Below are 27,833 nucleotides of genomic sequence, written 5' to 3'. Positions count from 1 at the left end.
TAGCATCATAAGTTTATCTACAGTGATGTGCCATCCCCTGCTGAGATGTAGCGCCTCAACAACTTTAAGCGCCGGACACGTTGTCTGCAAAAAGAGCCAGTGTGTTTATTACTTAGTTTTTCAGCAGCAATGGCAATTTTTGTTTTGGTGTAAAGGTACAATGTACAACGGTAAAAGTAGGGTATTGCAATCTTTCAAGGCCAAGGTTATGGAAAGGCGTTACCCTAATGATGACCTCCAAAAGGCTACGGAAAAAGGTAAGTAGTTACCTTTGAATGTCAAGATTATGATGTTCTGATTTTAAATCAGCTTATTCTACATATGGGTGGGGCTAAATTGCCATCAACTGAGTAAGTATAGGTTCCATTCAGTATCAGTAGCTAATCTCACACTTTAAACCAGCAGTTAGACGAAGACCAACATTTTTGGCCAATGTGAAGTCTTTGCTTTTGGCAATACCAACTGTTAAAATAATGCAACCTTGAGTTGACGACAGAACTGACTACCAAGTGCTTAGGACGGAGAGGGATCAGGTGGATAATCTCATGGAAACGAAACAACTAAAAGGCAATGCCTTGTAGACAGAATACCTGTGAGCCCATGGTAATTAGACACAACTATTGCACAATCACTTCCTTGTCCTGTTGACCGGTATAATTTAAAGTACTGATCTGGGGATCTGTCCACCTTAATTAGGAGCTGTGTGCTACTGTATCGCTGATATTTAGGAGTTAACGCTCATAATTAGAAGAGCTCAGAAAGGTAGATTTCCTGATTAATATGAAAACCCATAAAGATCATTGGCAAAAGAAATAGCAGAGTTTAGAGAAGCCACTTATACCTATGTGTTCCTAGAAGAAGGTCAGTTACAGCATGTCAACAATGATCAGTGTCAAAACACATGGAGACGCCAGGAAGGCTGTCACTGCGATATACAGTGCCCTACATACAAAACACTACAGCCAAGTGGGAAGCAGTCCCCAGCACCGCTGTGTCCAATCTGCAATGGGTGAGTGCTAAAATACACATGAAAGACGCATCCAGGAATCCACAATTCTGTTACACACAATTCAGCTACCTACATCATACATGCCGGACAGCGAATCGCATTCACTGGATACTCCCGGTAGCCCCATCGGAGTGCCCGAGACGTCGTCATCAGATTGCTGATTTTACCACATGGTGAGGGACTGACAAATACCACCAGGTGTGAAGGGATGTGACAGGCCTATTGTCGAAAAATTGCATGATACCCCTTACCCCCGAATACTGTCTCTAGGTAGAAGACCCAAAATGAGAGGTGATGAGCACATCCGGAGGTACATTGATCTAGCCTTGGTGCTTTTTAAGAGACAAATAGCGATGGCTTGGAAGGCCAGTGCAGCGCCCGACATGGGGCGCTGGCTCCATGAACTCTTGAAATGGGCTAAAGCTGAAGTGGATACCATCACCAAGATACAACTTCTGGGTGGCAGGCGACCAAACTGCAGTATTTGGGACCCATATGTTATGAAACTGGAGGCTAAGATTGATGAAAAGCCACCCTGAGCAGGGAACTGTCCTTAGTTGTGATTGTTGTACATGTTCATCTTGGAGGTACGATGTTATGGTGACTCATTACACCAGAGACTTGATGCTACTCATGGAGTGTATCCAAATGTGACTTTTATGTGTACTTATTACACTTTGTGTATGTGCTCTGGCTAGCTTCCTATGTGGAAAGTGGAAGTAGGACCAATGCTCAGAAGGGTGTTCCACTCCATCATCTGCGGCTCTAGCACCGTTGATACGGTGAGGGCGTAAGCCAGGTCATAATGGTGGTTTAATAAAAATAAAAATGTATTCTCTATGTTCATCTAATATACCCTAACCTTTGATCAGCTGGGTGCTGTGGTATTGGTTAGCACTATTCAAATATTGTGTTGATTTTATATTTGACAACACAAATAGAAACAATTAGCCAATTTGAGTTTGCCTTGGATGTTACGTACCAGTGTGTTTTTGGTGTATGATTTTAAATTTACTTATTGAGGCACTCATAATGTAAAATGTACAGGCCAGAAAATATTGCTTACTAAAACAAATTCCTACTGAAAACAATGATCAGTGTCTATTCAGAAAGGGACCAGAGCTGGCTAGAGCTCACTGAAAAAACTGAAGTCATACAGCAGAGATCAGTTGGTACTGTGCGACCAGGATTGACAAGTGTAGCAAGTTCTCAATGCATAGTTATTGACACAGGGCTACATGTACATAAGCCCACTTCTCCTGTAAGATGCACAAAAAGCTTGTGAAAACGTTGCACGCCTTGCACTGAAATGTCCTCCCATGTCACACAGCAGGAATCAAATTAATTTCTTATGCAATTCTCATGTTAAAAGTAAGCATCCATCAATTTCATGTCAGAACATCAACTTACCCCCGCTCACTTAACTTGAGGGGTGGGCGGAATTTGAGGCAATAGCAGGACTAGAAAATTTGGGTAATCCCCATTAGTGGAAATGTAGCCATAGCGCTCCTGACCCAAAAACTAGTTTTACCTTCAGAAGAGATTTGTGGAAAACTATAGTTTTACATACAAGATAGAGCAGACAAAGCTGTTCTATCCACATTTCTCACCAACCCCCATCAGAAAGGGTGATCCCTGAAGGAAGCAGGAGATTTAGCTTTGATTCTGGTTCTGTAAGACAAAAGACAAGGCAGAACGAATATGGTATCTTTCTCATCTTGCATAGTGTTTGTGAAAACATGAAATTCATGAGAGAATCTGGTATAGGCAGGCCTACAGTGAAGTGTGGAAATATATGTCAACTCATTGTGTTGCTGGGTCAAGATAATGGAGTGTCACTTCACTTACTCATTCTTACAATGTTATGTTATGTTATGTTAGCTGCATTTATTTTGCGCACAGCTGCTCCAGCGAAGGAGCGTCCTGGTGTCAAGGCATTATCGGTTAACAGAAACCTGCTATTAAATGGCAAACCTAAATATTTTTAGTTTTTTTTGTAGTAAAGCAGGAAGATGTAAGATGGGCTAGAGTGTGCATTGTGGCCACCATGGACATGCATCAGCAAGTAGTACCCACATGATTGAAGGCACAACTGCATGTATGAAAGTGTGTGCTCATTTGCGATCAGTCTCTCTCTACCTGGTGGAAATTGGAATATCTTCCTCCCTAGATGATAATTACCAACACTAAGGGTAGCAACAACTTTACCTTGTTTAGATCAAAGTGCAGAATTCCGATAAACAAATTCTATAGCTAATCAATATATTTGGCCTCCTAGGTGTTTGGAAAGGGTGAAGAGGTTGCAAAGTATTTTCTTTGCTAAATACAGGTGCTGGCCAATGTTATGTTCTACTCATTGAAAACGACTCTGATTTTATTTCCAAACTTTTGTAATAGGAGGTAAAATTTGAGAGAATGTGTGTGGTCTGCAGCCCATATGCCTCAAACGGAAAATGCTACTTACCAGTTCTTGGCATGTAGGGCTGCAGAACCACACACGCCCACCCGCCTACCTATATCTGTTCCATTAATTTCTTAATTGGATACACAATACATGGACATCCTTATCTATACTCATACAACTCCATCATTTTCCCAATGGTGAAAACAATCTGAAGATGGAGTCTGTACCCATGCGCACTACGATCTACAGGAGGAGTCAACCAACAGACAAAGACTCTTCCAAGACAAAAACAAAGTGTAATCATCCGGGCCCACCACCAGATGGTGATCTTTGCAATAGTGTGTGATCTGCAGCCCATATGCCTCGAACATTATGTTCTTATGGTGTGACAGTCTTGTGATACAGTAGTAGGCATATCAAAATCATTTTCTCTTGAGAACATTTACAGTTGGTCCTGGAAATCTCAGCATTAAAAAAAGAATTTGTTCCCCATAGACTGGAAGGTGAATGGGTTTCACATGAATCAGTAGAGTCCAACAGATGACAGGACTAATTGATCCGAGACTGGACACAATGCTCCGTCACATAATTCGGTACACTGCTCCTTGGAGAGCAATACCTATGCAAAGTACTTTCTTTGCTTTTCTTCTTCAACATATTTTCATAGCTCATATGCCTGTTTGAGAGGCTGTACATCACTTGTATTTAAATGAGGGAGTGTGGATGCATTAACGATTGCTCTACAGTACCAGTAACAATGAGTTTTAGGCACAAAGAAGGCATTGAACTAAGCCATGTTGTTCTCCTACAAGGACACCTCAGGAACATTTAGGATGTTAGTCCAAACTGACAACTCTGTCAACTGTCTGCTGCACAGTATGTGCACCTGCGACCCTTTAACTGCTACAGTCCTTCAGTCACAATGTGGGCATGTCCATTAAGAGTAAGTCACTGAACTGAATTTTACAATCCTACAGCTTAAAAAGCTATGGAGTTCTGCAACTTTAGAAGGCAGTGACCTTCACAGATGTCTGACCACCAATGCAACAGATTTTTTTCAGGTGATGCTGAAAAACTCATTAATAATTTACATGTGGCTAGCTAGGTCTATGAGGGCCCGGGACAGCGAAGGTACGGCAAGCTGGAGTCGGGTTCTAAAAACTCAGAGGATCAGCATAGGTATTATTCAGGTTCAGTGACATGTGACAGAGGATGCCAGGAAACAAATCAAGGAAGCCAGTGCAGGGAAGAAACCCTGTAGCTCAATGGTAAATACAGAAACATAAGCTGTGTAAGAAGAGTGTGCTAATGCTTTGCAAAGAATGTGTTTTGCCTGGAAGGAAAACAAGACTCCAATAATCGAACTAGAGGAACATTATGTGCAGACTAGGTTTCAGAAGTGCCACCACGCAACTAGGGGTTTTGCTGTACTGTGCTAATAATGATCCTGTTCCTTCCCCAAAGAGAAGCACATCATACTAGACTCGAGAAGCAGAAGTGAGAGATGGGGTCAAATGTATAATGAAAAACTCAATAGAAGGGCAGAAGCCCTTGGGAGAATTATACACAACCCCGTAAGGAACAAAGATGTGGTTAACAGTATGTTAACTGGCAAAGAAGTCTAACTCTTAGAGACAGGATTTGAAAGGCAGTCCTACTAATTGTAAAGCAAAGGGTCTGATCTCAGTATGGTCTCGTCCAACTCTTGTTGAGTACTGTCCAGCAAAATGCACCAGCCCATAAAATAAATTTCCGTACAGCTAAACAGAGTCTGGAAGGAGAAACCACCTGGAGGATAGCCTAGCTCCCTGAAAATAATTCAGCAGACCAATTTTTGAAAGAACAAATCTTTGCAAAGATATATTTTTACTGTGCTGATTTTAACCTATTAATTTTATGATAGAGCCGGCACCAACTTTTAACCTAGAATATATAAGGTAGCGTAACATTTATCATATTATGTTATATTCAAATGCTACATTTAATTTAACCAGTTTGGAACCAATACATGTAAGCCAGGTTGATGAAGGTAAACTTATCCCGAAATTATTACGGTGACCATGTTACTTTATAGTGAATTGTAATGTACCAACCAGCATACCATAAAAGCAGCTTCAGGGCACTACTGTTGTAGCAAGAACATACACTTTACATTACCATTTGGGACCATCAGACACAACACATGTGTAGCGTCACATTTATCCTCAACAGTGAGGTGAGCCTCACGATTGCTCCAAACTAAGCTTTTAATTAACGACTGCCTTTGCCGCGTCTATAAGTGACTAATGTGTTCCTACAGTGTCCACTGGTACACCGGAGCATACTATTTCTTCTGGCACGTCATTATTTGAACATATCTATTAATATAAACATGTATATTTTAAGTAAATACAACTAAATAAACTCATGTGCGTGTGTTTAGTAACTTCCAATTATATTTTGAAAAACTGGAGCTTTCAATCGCAAGCTTCAAGCCTAGAGTACAGAGTTGGCTAAAAAAAGACCTTTTATTTTCCTTTAGATAGATGTTTGTGTGTGACAAGACGGAAGGTAAGCATGCACTTACTCGCAATTTACTGCAAATAATAATTATGGCTAGAACAGAGGTGCCTATTTTGAAAAAGCAAACCCTAACTGCCTCAAAGTATCTGATTGTACTATGCTGTTAGCAGACTGCTATACATTTTTCCTCTTAATAAAAAAAATACTTGGCTATTTCTCGCAATATATTAGAAAGATACTCTTTTCACACTAATTACAAGCCTTGCACAGGAGTGGAATATGGGTAAACTGACAAAATGTAAGTGTTAATCACTTGAACAACTTGACACCTAATCTGTATCCAGCTGCAACCACAAAGTAGGCATCAATTTCGTATTAAGACAAACTGGTGCGTGGAAACCTTCAAGTAATGACATTTTTAAAAATACAGTTAATTTTTAAGGTGGCTATAAAACGGGTTTCCAGTTATTTGTGTATGTGGGAGAGCGGTGAGGGAGGCGAAGAAGGTAAAGATGGCCTTCAAGTAGAACCAAACGCTCCCAGCCATATGCAGAATCTCTATAACACATGGGTGATCACAGTTCTCTGCAGCCAGGGTTTATGGAAATCTAAAGTCGGGTGAAAATTCTGACTGAGCCCCACTCTTCCAACTTCCGAGAGGACACACACCTATACAATAATGGCAATTGCCCCCTAAACTGGTAAAGCTAAAGACTACACCACATCTGTAGTGCTAAATGTGTTGCAACATAGCTAAAACTATAAAATGAGGGTATAGGTACAGACTTAAACGTACTGTTTATGAGAATCAGAATGACAGCTATTTGAAATACAAAATGTTTGTCATATAATTTTAAAGTTTTTTATTTAAAATTGCAGTGTACCTTAGGGATGGACAACTATTGCTGAATTACGGACCCATATGTTTAACAATTTTTGGGTGAGCTATTTTATGGTAATGTTGCCAAAAAATGTTCCCAAGCACTTTCAGGTTAATAAAATGATTTAGCATTTTGATCTATGGAGAATTGCGACTGGAACTTCTATACAACTGTGCTCAAAAGCGGTTTTGTTCAAGGTCGGAGTTCCTAAATAGGGACGGGCTGAGAGTTCCCCTTCCTCCCATAGAACAAAGTAGTAGCACTAAGGGGGCGTTCTGCCACTTTGGTGGCATTACACCAGGTATAGCATAGCCCAAAAAGCCGCACCTTTGAGTGTTTCAAGTGTTAAGATGTGTTACCTGAGCCATTTGTGGAACACTTTGTCCAATCCGATTGTCCCACTGGCACACAGTTTTCATGCCCTGGAATTAGATTAAGCAAATAATTCTGTGCCTGTTCAATGGCGGGAGATAAAAGGATAGAACGGTCACAAAATCCATGTCTAGGAGAAGCAGAGCAGGTAGGCACCTATGGGATGCCATCTCTTCTCCATGGGGATGGAATGTTCTGCCCAACCCTTTTTTACACAGATCAAGGCACACTGGCAGTCAGTTAAGACAGGGGTCCGAGTATAGAGGTAGGGTATAATTATGGCTTTCCATACATCACAGATTAACAGGCAGCAAAACACAGATTCAAAAGTAAATGGGATACTGAAATGGTAAAATCAAGCCACGGTACACAAGAAGTTAGGTGATCCTCCAAGTCTACTGAAAAATAATAAGGGCTGTTCACTTGTTGTAACTCAGATAATATTGTAGGTCTTGCAAACTAAGCTGGCGAGACTCTTTAGTGTAGCAGTTTATAACTGTTAAAAACAACGGGATGCAAAGTGTCTATTCTGAACACTGGGGCAGATCTCACTTAAAAAACATTTTAAGTTACTTCAGTTCCAAAGGCAAGGCGCTCAAACATAAGAGCCGACTATCACCAGATTCATAAGAAGTCAGAGCTCATTTTGTGAACGAAGAAAATATTACGTACCACCTTGTATATGTGAATGTACCACTTTTTTTTTTTACTCACCAAGAAATATTTTATACTGCAAGATATATTTGTGTGTATTTTTTCTTTGGAGCGTGATAGTGCATCTAAACTAAACTGCCGGACATTTCAAGCTTGGAAAACATTTACGAACAGCAGGTTATAATCTGTTGCGAACTGTATATGATTTCACATTGTGTCTGACAATCCTGCATTTTACTATACCTCTTCATATAGATGTGTGGTTGCAGCGGCAAGCTTGATAGATTGCTTTCTTAACAGATCCACAGACTCTATCTGATCGTGATATTAGTGTTTAGCCATAAACTGAGATCATCATATGCTCCATTAGATGTAAAAATTATACTGTTATTTAAGTTATTTAGAAAAACAACGAACATCTTAATTTCCCTTTCAACAATTCTTAGCAATGAAAATATGCTTAAATAAGTATTAGAATCAATTAAGGCGTGTTTCCCATTAAAAAAAAAACGCACTGAACCCTTTTAAGTTACAAGTAAATAAAAAAATGTTTGCTTTAAGAAATGATGTTGGACTTTAACATGAAGAACTGCGTACTGGCGACTTGTGAATTTGAAAATGACTGCAACGCTATGTTATATTGCAGTCTTGAAATAATACAACCTTATTTTGCAGTTATATATAATATATTGCTGTACAGTTGAAAAATACTGCTAGGCTGCATCACTCCAGTTGGGATTTTGCACGTTTCCACGCCACTTCTGTAAGGGACGGTGTGTGCTGGCCGTGGAGGGGTTCAACACACTCCATACGGCTACAGTTGTTGAACATCCACCACTGAAACTTAACACACTTCCCAGCTCAGGTGTCAAACTTTTCAACTGTCAAAAAATGTATAAACAAGTTTAAGACATCCTCTTCTTTTGCAGATTAATAACATATCGTAGAGAATCTCAGTTGCAAAATCAGCACACAGTGGTCTTGAGATCAATCCTTGAAGTTTTTCTCTTAGTTGGATGAGGGGAAGCTAGCTTCATCAAAAAACAAATGGATCCTTAAACGTTCCAGGCCTCGTGGGCCTTGATTTATACATGAACAGAAACAAAATGTTAGTGATTATCCGTAGTCACCCAGCTGCTTTGTGTTTGCCACCACAGCACCGACACATAATGCCACAGTGGTAGCAACCTCGCAAAGGCAAGTAACAACACATACAGGGGGCGATGAAGGACAAGGCAATAAGAGCCATCCATCGGAGGCAAAACTTTTCATCACTCGTGTCACATGAGCAAGGGTCAGTATAGTCTCCTTCAGGGTCAGACATACAGTGATAGAGCATACTGTCCGCACACCACATACAACTGACACGACGGATGCATTTTTTGATGGGGTCTGGTGCATCCTGGCATTTACCTCGTGCATTTTCTTCATGATTGAACATGTCTCTACAATACACACATCTTGACCTCTCCCCATATTCTTTCGGGTGCCTCTTTTTGTATATTGCTGGCTGAGCATTTATCACACTACCCTTTGAATTATCGCCACGGTTTAAATCCAAACTTTCGATGTAAGGGTAATTGTAGTCATGCTTTGAGGCTTCACTTTTGGCAAAACGTACATATGAGTCCATGTCCTCGGTGCCGATGTACTTCGGATGGATTGGGGCATGCCGATAATCCTCATAACCTTTCATCCAACACTTTTCTCGAGGATTAATACGTACAATTTCTTCATCGTCATCAGGAAAACTGACGTGTCTAGGAGATCTAGGTAGACACTGTAGAAGAAAGAAAATATTTCAGACATTTTGTGAAAATCATGGCTGTAGCAATTTCTAGATAATATCTAACATTGCGAAACACCCCAAACTCCCCGAGTACTTTTTGGACATGAAATATGTTTTTTTTTTTAAACAAACAAAAAAAACTATGAAGGTAAATTATTTGACAAACTAGAAAAAATAGTTCGATATGTAGAACTGTGAGCTCAATTACATCACTAAAGTAGAAAGAAGCAACCCCTCACAGAAGAGAAGAGACAAAGGTGGAACCTTTGCCTAATCGTTTCTTTAGAGCGCGATATTGAATCTAAACTAAACTACTGGATATTTATAGCTGGGAACACCTTATTTTCGAACAGCATGTTTTCGACATCACTGTTGAAATAAATGGAATACCAAAATATTTACAGCCATCACATTCTGAAAATTCCTTTACATATTTGTATGTTATTACTTCGACACTCTTTACATCCCCATACCCTTTTTGTCTTCTTTACTTCTTTTACCTTTATTTCTCACTTCAATCCTAATCACAAATTAACTTATTTTATGTTACCTTTATTGCATTACCAATCCTAAACTTTGCCATGTAGCTAACTGTTTCCTCATTTTATTTTTAACTTAATTACATGCAATTGTATTATTGGCAACACTCACGCTAGCAGTAAATTTAGGATTTTTTTAGAAATTAAAATAATAAATAAGTGTATTCTACCACAATCCCAACCCCAAATTCCATTTAAATTTGCTATTACAAAAAAAATTACTTTATCCGTATTTTTTAATCCAAGTAAATTTATGTCATAACTGCATTGTAATACTATTGTTAATCCTCATCTTATAATTCGATTTAAATATTTTAAATCAAATTAAACTGTATTGAATTCTTATCTTAAACATATATTAAATTCGAATAATTATAAGTCTTCTTCTAAACCTATTGCTGACCCTAAACTTTATTAAACGTTCTTATTTTTAATTTAATGTTATTCATTATTTTAATAGTCCTCACAGCCGCAGCTGTAAAAGTTAATGAATAATATGAAATGAAATGTACTTATAATAATAAGTATTGTTCTTCTAACACTAAGATTACATTTTCATAATGGTTGTCAATATGGCAGCATGAAGCACGATACAGTCACACTTTGTAACCAGCTCTGTAGAGGCAATCGTAGCTCATCCCAAAGAGACCTGTGTACAAAGTGAGCCTGCAGATATAACGATGATGCAGCTCCTGCTACATGGTCAGACTCTTTGAGAGTGCCTTCTCACCTCGAGAGATGGCTAAAGTCTGCTAACGGAAGTCCTTGGGCCCTACATGTCCTCTCCCAAAAAGAGGCCCCAGGTGTATTGCACTCTACCTTAAGTCACAAGTGTTACAAAGTGTGCCTCTGCAAATGCAGCACACATGCACAAGTGAAGGAGCTTCTTTATTTGCCAGGGTGTCACTTTCCTTTCAGGAGAGCCAGTAGACGTCATATTTAGTAAAAACTCACCTTAGTCTAAATTAAGTTGGAGACTAACTTGACCCATGTATAAGCCTACCCCACTCAGGTACAAAGCACTTTCATCCACTTGACTCCATCCAGAGTCTGGTCATGTGGGCGGAGAGTGTCGAAGATGAGGGATCACATTCAACGAAACACTGGTATCAAGACTATGTAGGCTCCAACATTCGCCTGTTACAAGTCTAACCCTTCTAGTATGCAAATTGCATACAGGCATGTGATTGAGGGGCAAATGAAAAACCACAGTAGAGGTTCTGCCACCACTTGTGAAGAACTTCTGTTAAAGCAGTAGGACGATGAGAACATTTTCGAACTCGGCAATCTCTAGAGCCTCTAACCTTTAGATTATAAGCAGGCCTGCTTTAAAACGTTTCCCTCTACCAAATGGGACTCAAGGATTTCTTCATTCACTGGAAGAATAACTACCTGAAGAAATCTTTGCAGGAAGCACTTGCGTTTATTTGTAGTATTTTAACCAGAATGGTCGTACATGGAATGGACTGTAATTATACAAAAATAATTGCGGGCGTGGCAAAATAAATCAAGATTTGTGTGCGCTAAATAAGGAAGGGGTGGAAAAATATATCAGAAAATGGTCAGCTTCTGCTTCCCACTGCAAAAAAGAAAATATCTTTATGCAACATTACAGCATATACCTGTGATTCCTAACCCATGGTCCGCAACACTTACTCAGTGTCTGCAACTGTTTCGAAAATTAAACAAAATTAACAGACTAATTAAATACATATAAATAAAAATGTAAAATTGAAAGTTAAGCAACACTTTGAAAATGTTAAAGAATTTTAAATTGGAAACAAAAGAACAAGTTACTTAACTTCGGTAACGCTTTTTCTGGTGGATACAATATCTGCCTGTGCAATCCTCACCTTTAGAATACCCCCTGCACCAGCATTCCGGGGGAAATTCTTTCCTAGCTCTCCCCACGCCGATGAGGACGTCACAATGGGCCGGCTCTGCACGCGGCATCGCGTGACGTCACCGGAGCCACAAAGGACCTAGTCGGCATGATGACGTCAGTTCCACCCATTTTTTCCGTGCCACTGAGGCAGACCGACACATTTTCAAATATATCCATAACATATCAAATATATAAATGCACAAATGCAAAATCACAATTGCATAGTCAATAAAGGCAAAGAGAAAAAGCCAGCATAAAGCATTTTTCATCATTAAACTTAAACATGAATCAAATAAAACATCTTTTTTTCGGTAGAAGCAGGTGGACAACGGGGAGGCGGGTGGGAGCGTGAGGAATCCACAGGCAGATATTGTATCCACCCAAAAAATCGTTACCGAAGGTAAGTAACTTGTTGTTCTGATGGATACTTCTGCCTGTGGATTCCTCACCTTTTGAATAGATTCCCAAAGCCGTACCTCTCCCGGAGGAGGGTGTCCACCTGACTAGACCAATAAATTCTGCAAAACAGAACGAGCAAAATGGCCATCCCTCCTGACCTCAGAATCCAAGCAGTAATGCTTTGCAAAGGTATGGAGGGAAGCCCAAGTTGCTGCTTTACATACATCAAGAACAGAAACACCTCTAGCCAAAGCAGAAGAAGTAGACTTAGCTCTTGTAGAATGAGCTCTTATACCTTCCGGAGGTTCTTTCTTGGCCAAGGCTTAGCAAATCTTAATGCACTAGCTGATCCACCTTGACAGCATCCTCTTGTGCACTGCCTTGCCTTTCATTTTCTCAACATAGCCCACAAAGAGCTGATCGTCCAGTCTTAGATCACTAGTCCGATCCAAATAAAAGCTGATAGCTCTTTTAGGGTCCAATCGATGCAACCTTTCTTCGTCCTTGGAAGGATGAGGGGGGAGGATAAAAAGTAGGCAAAGTAATAGATTGTCCCATGTGAAAAGGGGTAACCACTTTGGGAAGGAAAGCAGCCCTGGTCCTTAGAACCAACTTATCCGCATGAATGGTCAGGAAAGGAGGTTTGGAGCTAAGAGCCTAAAGCTCACTTACCCTCCTAGCCGAGGTAATGGCAATCAAGAAAACTGTTTTAAAAGTAGGAAGCCTCAACGGACAAGAGTGAAGAGGCTCAAAAGGAGAACCCATTATAAACGTAAGGACTAGATTCAAATCCCCCTGTGGCATAATGTAAGGAGTGGGAGGAAACATTTGTAAGGCCCTTAATGAACCTCATTACAATGGGGGACTTAAATAAGGATGGCTGATCCGGCAAACATATAAAGGCTGACAAAGCCGATAAATAGCCTTTGACAGTAGCTACAGCACAACCTTGCTTGCCAAAGAAAGTGAAAATTCCAAAATGTTAGATAAACGGGCCTTAAGAGGATCGATATCCCTCTCTCCATACCACTTCAGAAACCTGGACCAACGGATTTAGTGGAGTGTCACCAGGATGATAAAATAACATCCACTATCTCTGGTGGGAGAGAGACAGAACTTGGGTTGCCCGTTCAATCTCCAGGCATGAAGGTGCAGGCTCTGGAGGCGGGGGTGTAAAACCTGCCCCTGCGAGAGAAGGTCTGCCCTGAGAGGGAGACAGTGCGGAGGGTGCAATGAGAGGTGAAGTAGGTCGGTGTACCACACCCTTCTTGGCCAATCCGGGGCGATTAATATAACTTGGGTCCGTTCTTGGCGAATATTCCTCAGAACCAGAGGAACGAAGGGTAGGGGGGGGGGGGGGGGGTTGGGTATGGGGGGGGGGGGGGGGGGGGGAACGCGTAAAGGAGCTGAGAACTCAAATCTATCTGAAACGGGTCCCCCAACGCTCCTACAACGGACGCTGGAGACAGCAGAACAGCGGGCAGTGCGCGTTCTCCAGAGTGGCAAACAGGTCCAACCGAGGAGACCTCCACATCTGAAAGATGTGATGGACCACCTCCGGATGAAGCCGCCACTCGTGATCGGCAGAGTAACTCTGACGGAGACTGTCCACTTGAACATTTAGTACCCCGGCCAGATGATTTGCAAACACACAAATCCGTTGGCCCTGAACCCAGGACCAGAGTCGCAACGCCTCTTGGCAGAGACGGAACGACCCTACACCTCCCTGTCTGTTAATGTACCACATCGCGGTGGAGTTGTCCGTCAGGAACTGAACCGACCGACCGAGAAGGGAAGGGAGAAAGGCCTTGAGTGCCAAACGTATCGCCCTCAGTTCCAACAGGTTGATGTGAAGCAACCTTTCCTCTGGAGACCAAAGACCGTTGATCCCCAGATCCCCCAGATGAGCACCCCACACTAGAGTGGAGGCATCCGTGATTACTGTAGCCACCGGCAGAGGAGGCTGAAAGGGCTTTCTTTGAGACAGGTTGCCCTGCACACTCCCCCAAGACAGCTCCGCTGCAGCTTCTCTGGAGATTTTGATCTTCTCCCCAAGATCTCCATTGCTCTGATACCACTACCTGCGGAGGCACCACTGGGTGCCCTCATATGCCAGCCTGCATGGTTGACCAACAGAATGCAGGAAGCAAACAGACCGAGCAGGCGAAGAACCTTCAGGACTGGAACAACCGCTCCATTGTGAAACAAAGGAATCATTTCTTGTATGTCAAGTATCCTCTGCGGAGGCAGGTATGCTCGACATACAGAAGTGTCCAGTATTGCATCTATAAACAGGCTGTGCTAAGCAGGCACCAGGTGAGATTTGGGTACATTTATAGAGAAACACAATTTAAACAACAGATGAGTTGTCACTTGCAAGTGGCGTGAAACCAACTCTGGAGACTCCGCTTTGAGCAGCCAGTCGTCCAGGTAGGGGAAAACAGGCACCCCTAATCTTCTGAGATGTGCTGCTACCACTGCCTTCACCTTTGTAAAGACATGAGGTGCTGAAGTAAGACCGAACGGGAGGACCGCAAACTGGTAGTGTTGTGATCCAACCATGAACCGGAGATACTTCCGATGCGACTTCAGGATGGGAAGATGAAAGTACGCATCCTGCAGCTCGATGGACACCATCCAGTCTTCCTGTTGCAGTGCAAGAAGAACCTGTGCTAAGGTTAACATTTTGAACTTCTCCTGCCTGAGGTAAAGGTTCAAAATCCTTAGGTCCAAGATTGGTCTCAAACGACCATCCTTTTTGGGTATCAGGAAATACCCCTTTCCTGCTCCGGAACCACCTCTATTGCACCTTTTTGAAGCAAAGCAAGAACCTCCTGCTGTAAAAACAGTAAGTGGTCCTCTGAGCACCCACTCTGGCGACGAGGGTAAGGAGAAGGAAACTCCAAGAAAGGGAGGGCGTACCCATTCTCTTCAAGAGTCAAGACCCAACGATCGGAATTGATCAGTCTCCAATCTTGTAGAAAGTGGGACACCCGACCTCCACCGGACAAACATGCTCCAAGATGGGGAATCTAGAGCTGCTTTCCTGTTGTACCAACAGCGGTGGGAGGGGAGGTCGAGGAGGAAGAAGAAGATGGCTGACGATTTGCTCCTCTGAAGCCCCTATTTATAGGGGAAGACCCTGTATGATTTGTAGAAAGGATTTTGCTGTTGACTCTGCTGGGACTGTTGTCGTCTACGAAAGGAAGCTGATCTCCCAAATACTCAATATCTTTTATAGCCATGGTCTCTAGACTGCACCTGGAGGCCCCTAGATCTTGCAGTAGCTCTGCTGTCTTTGAAAAGCTCTAAGGCAGAGTCCGCCTTCGAATCAAAGAGTCTTGACCCATCAAATGGAAGATCTAACAACGTGGCTTGAACATCAGCAGAAAAGCCCGAAGAACGGAGCCAAGCTTGCCTCCTTGTTGCTACAGATGAACCCACAATAAGTGCCACAGAGTTAGCAGAATCCATGCCTGACTGAATTACTTTTACAACAAGGGGTGGTGAGGGACAGAGTCTCTGAATTAAGCAGAAAGCTCTCACCCAGTCAAGAGATCAGGGCTAGATCCAACACCGTTTTTTAGCTCACTGCACCATCCCAGTTTCAGAACCTGGCTGTATGCAAATTAGTCTGTTCCTGTCCCAGTGCATGATGGGAACAGGGCAAACCAAACTACAAAAGCCAATTCTTACACTGGGAAGGAAACAAGCTCCCGGGGACCGGTTTCTGGCATTACAGCCGTCTTCGGCCCGGTTTGCTTGAATCCTGATGGTGCAATGAGCAAGGGTCTCACATCTGAGAATACCCTTCCACGCTTAGGGTGGACAAAATTATATTTACAACAAGAGGTGGTGAGGGACAGAGTCTCTGAATTAAGCAGAAAGCTCTCACCCAGTCAAGAGATCAGGGCTAGATCCAACACCGTTTTTTAGCTCACTGCACCATCCCAGTTTCAGAACCTGGCTGTATGCAAATTAGTCTGTTCCTGTCCCAGTGCATGATGGGAACAGGGCAAACCAAACTACAAAAGCCAATTCTTACACTGGGAAGGAAACAAGCTCCCGGGGACCGGTTTCTGGCATTACAGCCGTCTTCGGCCCGGTTTGCTTGAATCCTGATTTGCATATAGCCAGGTTCTGAGCTGGGATGGGGCAGTGAGATAAATTACGGTGATGGATCAAGCCCTGATCTTTGGACTGGGTAAGAGTGGTCTGTTTAACTCAGACACTCTGTTCATCACCACCCCCTTTTCTAAATCGTGACTGAATTACTTGGCATGCTGCAGCTTGTGAGTCAGAAAGGACCTCTAAGAAGTTGGCACGGTCTTCCTCAGGTAACTTAGGAGACAACCGAACAACAGAGTCCAATAATGCATGGATGTATCTACCTAAAAGGCAAGTCGCATTTGTATTTTTTAAAGCCATACTGGCAGAAGAAAATACCTTTTTTGCTTCTAGTTCCATTTTCTTAGAATCCCTGTCACCCAAAATAGTTGGAAATGCACTAGAAGACTGCTTCGAGCAAGATGCTTGTATAACCAGACTCTCAGGTGTTGGGTGAGACGACAAGAACGCTGGATCACTAGGTGCAGCCCTGTATCTCCTTGATATTGATCCAGATACAGCCGGAGCAGACAAAGGTTTCTGCCAAACCTCTAAAATTGGCTCTGTTAAAGCTTCTGTAAAAGGAAGCAGAGGTTCAGAGGAAGACGGAGGATTATTCAAAACCTCTGTAAGAGTGTTAGACTTGACATCCGCAGTCGGAAGTTTAAGACCCAACAAATCAGCCGCCTTCCTTATCACCACATGGTAAGGTGCCATGTCTTGAATTATATCATCAGAAGCACAAGGCAGGTTATATTCAGGGGAAGTGTCAGGGCCACTTGCATCCTGAAGGCCTTCAAATTAATCCACTAATTCTAGAATTTCACCTTCTTCCTGCTCATGCAGATGATACTCCTCCTCCTCAAGTAACCTTTGCGCCTCTCTCCTGGAGCAATGTTTAGGCATTGGTGTCGGTGGAGCCGTACGCGACGTCGGACAAAACAGCAACGTCGCTTCCTCGATGTCGACAGATCTCGCTGCGCAGATGGAGTCCGCGGAGCCGGGAAATGCCAAGCCGGAGTCGACAGCATAAATGGCATAAAAGGAGCCTGGGGATAGTATTGAGGTACTTGCAGGGTAAAAGCCAAGGCCCGAAGGCACGCAGGATGGAGTCGAGGTTCTAGCAAACATAGCATTTAAAAAATGCGATGAATCAGCCCCAGGAGCAGGAAAAGGAGGGTAAGGATCTGCACCTTCCTGATGGAGAGTCACCTGAGCCTGAACTGGAGCCTGTGGAGCCGGGGTCGGCGCTCGCACAGGCGAAGTCCCACAGACTGGAGAGGACTCACCCGGAGTCGGCGAAGCCGCTGGAGCCGGAAAATCATCATGATGAGAAGAGACATCAGAAGCTGGAGATGCCACCAGCTTCAGAGATGATACCGGCGTCACATTAGGCGAAGGAGAAATATAATCCTTTCTTCGAGATCTTGCAACTGGAGTCACTGACCTGGACCTCGTCTTCGACGTCCGTACTCTTGACTTCAAAGAGCGATGTCGTGAAGCGTGTCTCTTCTTGGACCTCTTATGTTTTTTTCGATCTCGACGTGTGCGACGACGAAGACTTTGCCCTTTTCCTTCCTCTCTTCTCCTTTTTAGCTTTGGCCATAAATAACTTAGCTTCCTGATCCTTGATCGCTTTCGGATTCATTTTTCTCAGCTTCTGCACTCCTCGACATAGTGGTCCGAAGAAAGGCACCAAAGGCAATCTTCGTGCGGGTCCGTAATGGACATGTGCCCACCACATTCTCTACACGGTTTAAAACCTAATTTCCTCAAAGTAGCCATTTCCTAAAGAATCAGAAACAAGGATACAACGTTTTCCCTCTATGAAAATGAAGCCCAGAAAATCCGTTGGCGTCGACGGCGCGGAAAAAAGGGAACTGACGTCATCACGTCAACAAGGTCCTTTTGTGGCTCCTGTGACGTCACGCGATGCCGGGTACGGAGCCGGCCCATTGTGACGTCCTCTTCGGCATGGGGAGAGCTAGGAAGAATTTCCAGCGGAATGCTGGCGCAGGGGGTATTCAAAAGGTGAGGAATCCACAGGCAGAAGTATCCAACAGAAATGTTGTTATAGTTCTCTTATATTGTGTGAGCAGCGTAAGTACAGGAAAATGAATATAGTATGGACGACTGGTGGCCCAAACTGAAGCAGCCCTAGAATATGCTGACAATATGCATAGGTCAGTATCGATATTCTCTTATTTTTGTGTGTATTTACTTAAATATTCCATATTTGGGTTTGTTTGATGTATGCTTGTTTCTGTATTTTTGCATACTGTTTTGGGTTTCAAATTGTAGAAATTGTTTAGGCAGTTACCTATAGCTTTAACTAGTGACATAGTGGGCCTCCACAGATAAGAACCATTGGTGTACATCATCTACCCAGACGACTACCACCAAGTGCACTGAATACAGGAAGTAGACCGCTTATCCTCGCAAGATAAAGTGAGTCATATGGTCAATAAGTAGTAAGTAGTGGAAAGAAGAACAGTGAACAAAAAACATCAATCCCAGACATAGGGAGGCAGGCAATAATATGAGCAAACAATTCACCGTCATAAATGGGCACAAGCAAAGGAAGTAACGAAGTCCAGCCCTGACCAGTGGATCGGAAGGCCAAAGGGAGACGCAAAAAGGCAAAAATTAGGAGCAGTAGCATGGGTGAAGGTGGAACCAGACTGAGAAAAGGGTATCTGACTCATTTGGCAAAATACTTGGAAGAATGTAGGACCCAGTCCCTTGACTAGGCCAGAGGGAATGAGGAGCCTAGAAATTTCTTATGGAGCCACATAAAAAATATTACACAAAAGGTTACTCCCGTTGATGGCAACCAGGTACTTGCACAGGCCTCCATTTTCTTCCCTATGTAGTGACCTTCGCCATGTGTTTGGACATGGTAGGCACTGCAGTGCTCCATTTCATGGTGGTTGCCTGATTAATAAGGAGTAAAGCAAGCTTGAGGAAACGGGCAGCGACTTTATTCTTTCTAGGCAGTTTATAGAGCACCAGAGAGGAGACCTCCAAGCTGTTTCAGTTGGCTAACATATTTATAGTAGTCCGCCTGCCTGCGACCTCATACCAGTAGGCCGCCAAAGATGGGCAGTCCCATAACTATATTGTAAATTTGCTGAAGGTGTTGCAGAGTAAGATCAGGAAAAGATGGCAACAGGGAAAATTGCATTTACTTTATCAGGATATAGATAAGCTTTGTGTACAATGCTAAACTATATGTATTCGAACTTGGCATTGCGCAAGATGGTATGTGGGTATTCTAATAGACTCTCCCACTACTTGTCATGAAGTGCTCTACTTAATTCAGCCTCACATATGTCATGATGAGACTGCTATAATAGTAGTTGAATAGCCTTATATATCCAGCTGCCTTGCTTCCTCCAGTTTCCCTTCACGAATAAGGTGTGAATCAGAGAAAGTGTCATGGGTTCTGTGTTCATAATGTCCACTTGACTTTGAGGGCCTTAACTAAAAGTCAGTAGATCAGGAACTGCCCTTTATGCAAGTCAAACTGTTACTAAGTGCATCGTAAGAGAGGAGCTGGTCATCCTGAAACAGACAATCATGCAATGTGATGGCCGTGTTGTCGTAGTGAGTCAGATTGCCAGCCATGAGGCGGCCAAGGTGCTTAGGCATGCCAAGCAAGGGGATGACAGGGGCATGGGGTGTAGCATGTTCAGAGACCTGCAAGCTCCGGGTGAGGCTGCTCCGCGTCATGTGTAATAATCATAGTAATCTGCATCCAAGCTTAGTGTCCAGGGGGCAAGGCAACTTTTGAAGATGCAGGGGGCCAGTCACAGCATGTTGCGTCCAGTGAGTGCCCCGAACACCAGTGCCTTATACACTAAGTTGCAATATTGCTTGAGATTCAGTGATCCCAGCTCGCCCAACTTCAAAGGAAGATGCAGCTTGGCCAAAGCGACATTGTACTGGCCACTGTGCCATATTAGATCCTCAATCTGGGCATCTAGTTCTCAGAAGAATTTTCTCATAAGAAGAATAGGGCGATAGGAAAAGTAGTACAGAAGGGGCAACATCACCATCATTTTGGGTAAAGGGATAAGTCCCATAACTGAAAGAGGGACTGTCCTCCAGCAAGGTATTTGAGCTCTAATGACTGCTACTATCCGAATAAGATTTCCAACTACAAAGTCCCGGTCAGTGTGATCGATCCTTATCCCAGATTATCGAACTGCTGATGAGTCAGAGCACCATCAGGGTGCAGCGGAAAAAAGTCAGGATTTAGACCAATTAACTTGCAGCCCAGAAGCCAAGGCAAATGCCTGCCTGGTTCTAGTTACGCACCGTGATAACCATAAATGTCTCAAGATTTACACCATGACCTCAGCATACAGCGATTACCCCCTGGCTCTAGTTAGCTAAGCAGAAGCCCCAGGGGCTCCCCTCCTACCTCAGTCTCACAACCTGTGGCAAGCTTAAAGCAAAGGAGACAAGGCTCCTCTCCTACTGGGTTTTCCTCCGAATTCCAAAGTAAGCAGGAAATAACTTACCTGTCCAGACTCTGCCAGTATGACTCTTACAGAAACACGCTGTACATTCTCCAAAGTGACATCAGACCTACATGGCGAACAGGTACTCCCAATCCAGAGTATCAAATGCCTTTTCCAGGTCAAGGACTAGGCAGACAGATAGAAACCACACGGAAGGAGCTGCTTTCATAATCCTGCACAATCTCCTACTGTTATGTGACATGCTCCTCCTGGGCATAAAGCCATTTTGGTCTGTCAAGGTGAATCAGGATGGTAAGCGTTCACAGTATGCAGCTTTCCAAAACCTTCCTAAGAGGTTTATAGTGAGAATTCAGGATAGCTATCGGTTGACATGAAGAAGTGTCCAAGGGGGAACTATCCAGTTTATGGGATCGATACTACCAGGGTCTCACCTGAGAGACAGTGGTAGCACACCCTCGAGAACTATTGCCTATCGCCAATGTTGGTGCCACGAACAGGTCTGAAAGAATTTCAACAGGACCCGTCAGTCCCTGGGATCTTGCCAGTGGTTAGCTCCGAGATGGCCTCCCTGATATTTTGGACAAAAATAGGACTGAAATGTTCCCTTAGTTCAGGTCACCTCTAGGCAAAGGCAGCTCCCCCTAAAAATGCCTCCACTGTTGCTTTCACTCCCATAGTCTCATCCTCTTAGAGCACACAACAGCATTCATAAAAGGCTGCATGAATTTCTTGCTGTGTGTAGAAGACAGTTCTGAGCATGATCTGCAGTGATGAGATAGGTGCTTGTGCATTTTCTAAGTTGTCAAGCCAATAGCCTACCCACCTGTCCTCTTCAGTATAAGCCCAAAGCCGTATAAACTGTATAATCTAAAAGCGGATCTGCTTAGCTATGGCTGCCGGCTCCTCACAGGCTGCCTAGTGAGAATCGCCGAGAGCAGCATCTCTCCTGCCACCTTACGTTCGCTTTGGACATTGGAGTCTTGAATTCACTCAAGGTTCTGACATGTATGTTATGACCTTGAGTAACTACTCTGATGGACTCCCACACAATTGTTGGCGAGGATGACGTTCCCTCGTTGTGGCCTGAGCCTGCAGTACTGGCGGATGACCCCTACGATGTATGCAAGGTGCACCCACTTAGCCAGCTGTTCTAATAGCCAGTGAAGGAATGCATGTTCCATACTGGAAGAATATATACTTCCTAGATTGATGGGACCCCATCCAACCTACCTTCCCCCAGGTCCACTCTATCCTCCCTATCTGCCTACTGCACCTGGTTCATAGGGAGCACCTGCCCTCACCCAGATTAAGGTCCCCACCAGAGTAGACCGGGAAATTAGTAGAGAAAACTTTGCCCTGCCAAGCAGTTCTGAGGTTTGGCTCCTTCTGTTAGTGTTATGTGGGATTCTTGGAGCAGAACCACATGTAATTCCCTATCTTTGAGGAGTGAGTAGATTCAGAAGTGTTTGTTTGCCATGTGTATACCCCTAATGTTCCAAGTGAACATGTAAATGCTTACGGCCCCTCCATGATGGTGATGGGTAGATGTTTGCGCTACTGCTAAAGAGCAATTCCTGGCCTGCCCTCCAAGACTATCAGCAAAGTAGTGTTAGTGCCTCTGTAGTGAACGGAGATGGGCCGTATGATCTCAATCAGTCCCTGACACGGATGACCAGAACAATAGACATATTACAATGGACAGAGTATATGGCCAGCGTTCCAAGAATACTAGAAGACCTAGGAAATTGCATCTGGGGTGTGATGTGTAGCCAGTGACTAGCTGGGTCCCGCCCAGGCTCAACCACCCATCAAGGACATAATTCAGAGTTGAAAAGGTAGTATCAGTGGAAGATATTGATGGGCTGCCAAACTGTGCACATTTGTTACTCCTAAATTACAGAAAGGCTACTCTGACACAATCATGCATGCATCATCAACAATGAATCTAGAAAGCGATCAGATAACGCAAATGAGAGCATAGTGTCATATGAAACTGAAGCCTGAAGTGTTTTAAGCAGGTTAGCACATCCGAAGTCTAAGCCCATTCTAGGTGATCCAATAGAGACCCCATTCACAGAAAGTCATCAGCATTCCGAGGGTGGAGGGTCACCACTGGATGGGATTCTGAGTTGCAAAGGGATAACAGATGGGATGATCTATCTTTGTTGGAGGAGGCCTTGGCTGAGAGAGAAACAGAAGCCCTTGGTGGGTCTCTGAAGGAGACCACTGCAACAAGTGCCGAGCTGTCCTGAACTCGCTCATGGAGACAAGTGGCAAGAGAGCCCAGGGCCTCATCGAGCTTCAACATGGCTCTCCTGAGCCCATGTCTAGCAATCTGGTGCTCCCACTTAAAGTGTCTGCCTCTGACGAGGTGCCCTGCTGTTCTCAAACTGCTTCCAATTCGGTGAAGTAGAAGACACTTTAACCTACTAAAATCTTGAGCTTGGCAGGAAAAAGAGGCAAATATTTCAGTCCCATCTCTCGAAGATTTCTTCTCATGCCTTGAAAGGAGACCGATTGGTGTTGGATGGCCAGTATATAATATGGAAATGCAAGGAGTGGGTGACTGTCCATTTAAGCCGTTCAGCTTGCCTAGCAGCTCACAATATTTTGTCTCAGTTTTTAAAATGCAACAGTTTGGCAATGATCGCACTAGGCAGTGCATCAGGAGGCAGCCTTTGAGCAGAAGCAAGATGGGCTCTTTTAATGGAGGAAAAAAGCAGAGTGTGAAATATCACAAAGATCCTAAATCAGTTCTCCAGGAACTTGATAAGGATGTGTCTTCTCAATACCTTGCATATTTTTAAATCCCCCGATGATACTGTGCCACTGGCGACCCTTCACCAAGCCCTCCAGAAAGCCACTCGGTCCATTAGATCCTTGAGCCGCTGCTGTAAACCAGGTGTCTGGGGTTGCAGATCTTGGAGCACATATTCTGACCGAGTAATCTTTTCAGCTATTTTTGGTTCTCTAGCACCGGACCATAATCAATTGCAACAGCAACTATATCCACCTCCAGGGAAACCTTGGCTATCCCAATTGCCTCCAGGATATTGTCTAATGTATCTCACCCTGCTGGAATGAAGTTCGCTTCATGCTGTTGCTGACACTCACCAAAGGTTGATAACCTAGATGAGCCTACTTAAGCCCTGCCATGGTGCTGAAATTATGCAACGAAAACTGGTTAACGCCCACTGCATCCAACTGAGTGCGAAAAAACAAAAAAGTCTGCCCTCGTATGTGAGGGCATCCAGATGTGGGAACTGATTATGAGCAGCTGCTTTCAGGTGTCCTTGCTGCCACAGCCCTCCTCAAGTAAGGGAGCAGCCCATGATCACTGCATGAGCCGTGTGACTCTACAAACACCGGAGAGAACTAAGAGAACTTCCCTCCCCGAGTGCATAGAGTCTCATGGCTATATGCAAGGGAGGAGGAGCCACTGCATTAGGTCATTGTCCGACTATTGCAATAAGGGGGTTAAGAAGCTAGGTCAATGAGGAGGTCCATCACAGTCCAGTGTCAAGCCATTGTAGGCCTGGCGGTCCACCAGAACTGCGGCCTGTCACTTCAGAGCCACATGGACCAGCGGTGAGTTCCAGGCCACAAGGCCCACCAGGCACAGATGTGGGCTAATCGATCAGCAGGTCGCTACGTACCACTGGTGTGCTCTGCACTCTTCTGGGGCTCTCTGTCATCTACCATGGCCTGTAGCCTAGTTGATGGCGGTGGACAGACCCATAGGCGGCTAGCAACAGGAGTGCCAAGCAAGTGAATTTCCTAACTCAAGTCCGCCAACTTAATCCCGGCCACACCCATCTCTTTTACTGCTTTTATTAGGCCTGAGGAAGGACTTCTACACAGAGTCTTGTCACTTTTCATCACTAAAAATCCCTACGCACTTTGTAGCCTCCATTGAGACCATATCTTTCAACTCAAGACTTTAAAGAGCTTCCATTTCTCTTTAATGTTTTGAGGAGAAAGAACATTCATCAACCGATAAGAGATATGCCTGGTAGGGCACGAGAATAGTCATAAATACTCCAAAAAGAGCACATCTAATTTCTATTGATACGGTCTAGATGAAAGAGGATGTCTTTTGAGGTGCATGCTCACGAAATGCCAAACAGGCAAGGAGCAAGCTTTAACTCCTTGGTTTAATAAGTAGGAAATCTCATGACATCTCCCGATGAGGTTATGCAACTTCACTTTTGCCTGTGAAGGAAAACACCAAAGAACAAGTACAAGGAGAAAGAAAAACCAGCCAAAACATTGGGATCTTTGATGAAAAGGAAGATGTACTGGTGGCCCAACCATATCTCTCTTAATAACAAACTGCAGTTTTTAAGTTCGCTTGAATCCCTCGAACCTTAACCTATTGTTCTATAAACTCTATAGCACATGGCGCTCTGTGGTTGGATGCGAAAACAGACATTAGGAGAAAAATCATTGGAGGCGTCATATTATATTATGCTATTAGATTTTGTGTCGTGCCAAGGAGGCTAAAGCAGGTGTTCCCTAAAAAGCAGACCTTAAAGTGCCAAAAACAGAGGGGATGCACAGGTCTCATCAGCTGTTTTTTTTTTTTTACACAAGGTGTTTTCTAGAAGCTGAGCTAGAGATGGTGTATAAATAGAAGAGCAACTGTAGAAGCAGGCATATCTAGAAAAACACATTGATCGTCTAGAAAAGAAAAGAATGACTAGAATAAATTTGCCCACCGCAAAAAAACGTGCAGGTGCTAGTAGAGCTTTTCATTGATGATGGCAGGACATCTGAAGAGCTCTAAACACTGCAAATAATTTTACCTGTGGAGCTCAGTGACACTGCAAATGTAGCTGAATCTGGAAAGCTATTATTCTGTTGCAATGTAAGGCAATGGACATTTACCTAGGGTCAATGAAGAGCATGGCCACCAAAGATCTGGAAAGTCAATGCAGGTTTGTCAATCTAAAGTATTGTAGTGTATTGCCTGATACAAGACATTTAACCACTTCCCAAACAGAAACAATGCCTCTTTGCCACAGTTACTAGTACCGTGCCCGCTAACCTTGTTATGAAATATAAATGTCAATTATGTCTGTACCAAAACTAAAAAATATAGATTTTTATACTTGGCAGTACATTGAATGTGCCATATGGGCTTAAGAAGTAACACAATTTTAAGTAATACACGGCTTATATATTTTGCATCACAGTGGCAAGCGACACCATATCAAACATAAAATGACGGCCTGATCGAGGTAACGATATAGTTTCAAAGTGAATTAAATAGAAAGTAAAGAACACTCACTTGGTTCAGATGGTAGTGGTCCGAGATATACTGGTCATGAATATGGCCGAGAGCACAGTATCTATCAATATCAGACGCTGGAGATGATATTATCTGCATGGGTGGTTCCCTCTTTGATGAAGAATTTGAAGAGCTATCTGTTGCACTCTAACATGGAAATAAATCAAAAAATAGTAATGTAGTTTTACTTATGAGGTTCAACATATTGTTTTTACTAAAATTGCAGTACTAAGAAGAAGAAGCATTCATGTAGCATTTATGTAGGTATTAACACTAACATACCTGGGGAACAATTGAACATGTTATGGAGTGTTTTGGAAGACGATACAAGATTGTGTGCGTTAAGTGGTTATATACATCAATTGAGTTACACAATTATGTTACAGAAATTTACAATTGCCTTAAACTTGTGTAATTACATCAGTTTTGACTTCCATAGTTCACAGTGGCAACTATAAAGGGTGTATTTCAGTGGTGTTTGGCCTTTTTTAAAACATTAGTTCTTGTCTTATTTTCACACTTAACTCTAAAGTCACTTCAAACTTTTTTCCCAGTACTAATTAGGACCTCGCATGTTACATCAGTGATAATGTCTAAAACCAAAAGTAGTTTGTTACTATATTACGAGAAGCCTTTATGCTTAACCATAAGCCACATCTAGGTCGATTTTTCCTAATTGAGTGGGGAGCTACATCACCTTATTTCTCCTAAGTCCCACTTGTACTATCTACTGAAAAGCCTACTCAAGAGGTCTATCCACAATGGATGTGGTGAATAATGCATAAAGAAGGGTTACAGTATGTAGGGGCTCAATCCAAAGATGCCACTGAACCAACTTCACACACATTGAACCTCCATCTCACAATCCCAACCCCCTGATCATTTGTTTCCTCACACTTTTTTACTATTTACACAGGTGCCACACATTGAATGACAACCTTTCCAATCTCCCTGCTCTCGAGGTCGACACGTCTAGATATCCAGGACAAGGTTACCTTCTGTTCCATTCACCGGAAACAAACTTTTCCTCCCTAACCAAAAGGTATGATTATATTGGTACAATGACAATACTACTCTGGAAAAAAAATCCTTTCCCTTTTTCTGATTGTGTGCAATGGGAGGTAGCCACTCAAAACTAAGTATTCTAATTTGTATACTTACATTGAAATACTTACATCATTATTGGTTACATTTTCCCATCTTTTTGAAATGCAGAAAATGCATTTTGTTTTTCATGCAACCAGTGTAACGTACAAAGGTTTTCCAAAGTAAAGGGCTCTAACGACTCTTAGGTTAATATTAACAATGTACAAACAAACAAAACCGAAATTATCCATATGCCCCACTTTTTAATAAGCTTAACTAGTACAATATTTAGGTTTACATATCAGTGATAGGACAACTTGACTACTATTAATTCTCCTCTCTTTCACCTCATTTTATTATTCATCTATCTCCTCATAATATTAACCCTAGAAGGAAGTGGTTACCATTAATTACGGAGATAGTTGTGCG

The 27,833-nt window shown here is 43.0% G+C and overlaps 1 protein-coding gene across 1 annotated transcript in view; it reads right to left on the bottom strand.

The window, feature by feature from the left end:
* Positions 1-7,426: 7,426 nt before the first annotated feature.
* The window catches only part of SPRED2 (sprouty related EVH1 domain containing 2), a 295,818-nt gene continuing 275,411 nt past the window's right edge, over positions 7,427-27,833 (bottom strand). Inside the window, exons 5-6 of the mRNA XM_086927590.1 lie at positions 26,319-26,465; positions 7,427-9,602 (exon numbers count right to left, since the gene is read on the bottom strand). Of these exons, the coding sequence (XP_086783716.1) occupies positions 8,949-9,602; positions 26,319-26,465 (801 nt within the window). The 3' untranslated portion in view covers positions 7,427-8,948. The remainder of the gene's footprint in view (positions 9,603-26,318; positions 26,466-27,833) is intronic.

The sequence above is a fragment of the Lissotriton vulgaris genome, chromosome 6 (genome assembly GCF_964263255.1).
Source record: "Lissotriton vulgaris chromosome 6, aLisVul1.2, whole genome shotgun sequence".
Classification (NCBI taxonomy): Eukaryota; Metazoa; Chordata; class Amphibia; order Caudata; family Salamandridae; genus Lissotriton; species Lissotriton vulgaris.
This window is presented reverse-complemented; position numbering and strand designations above follow the sequence as displayed.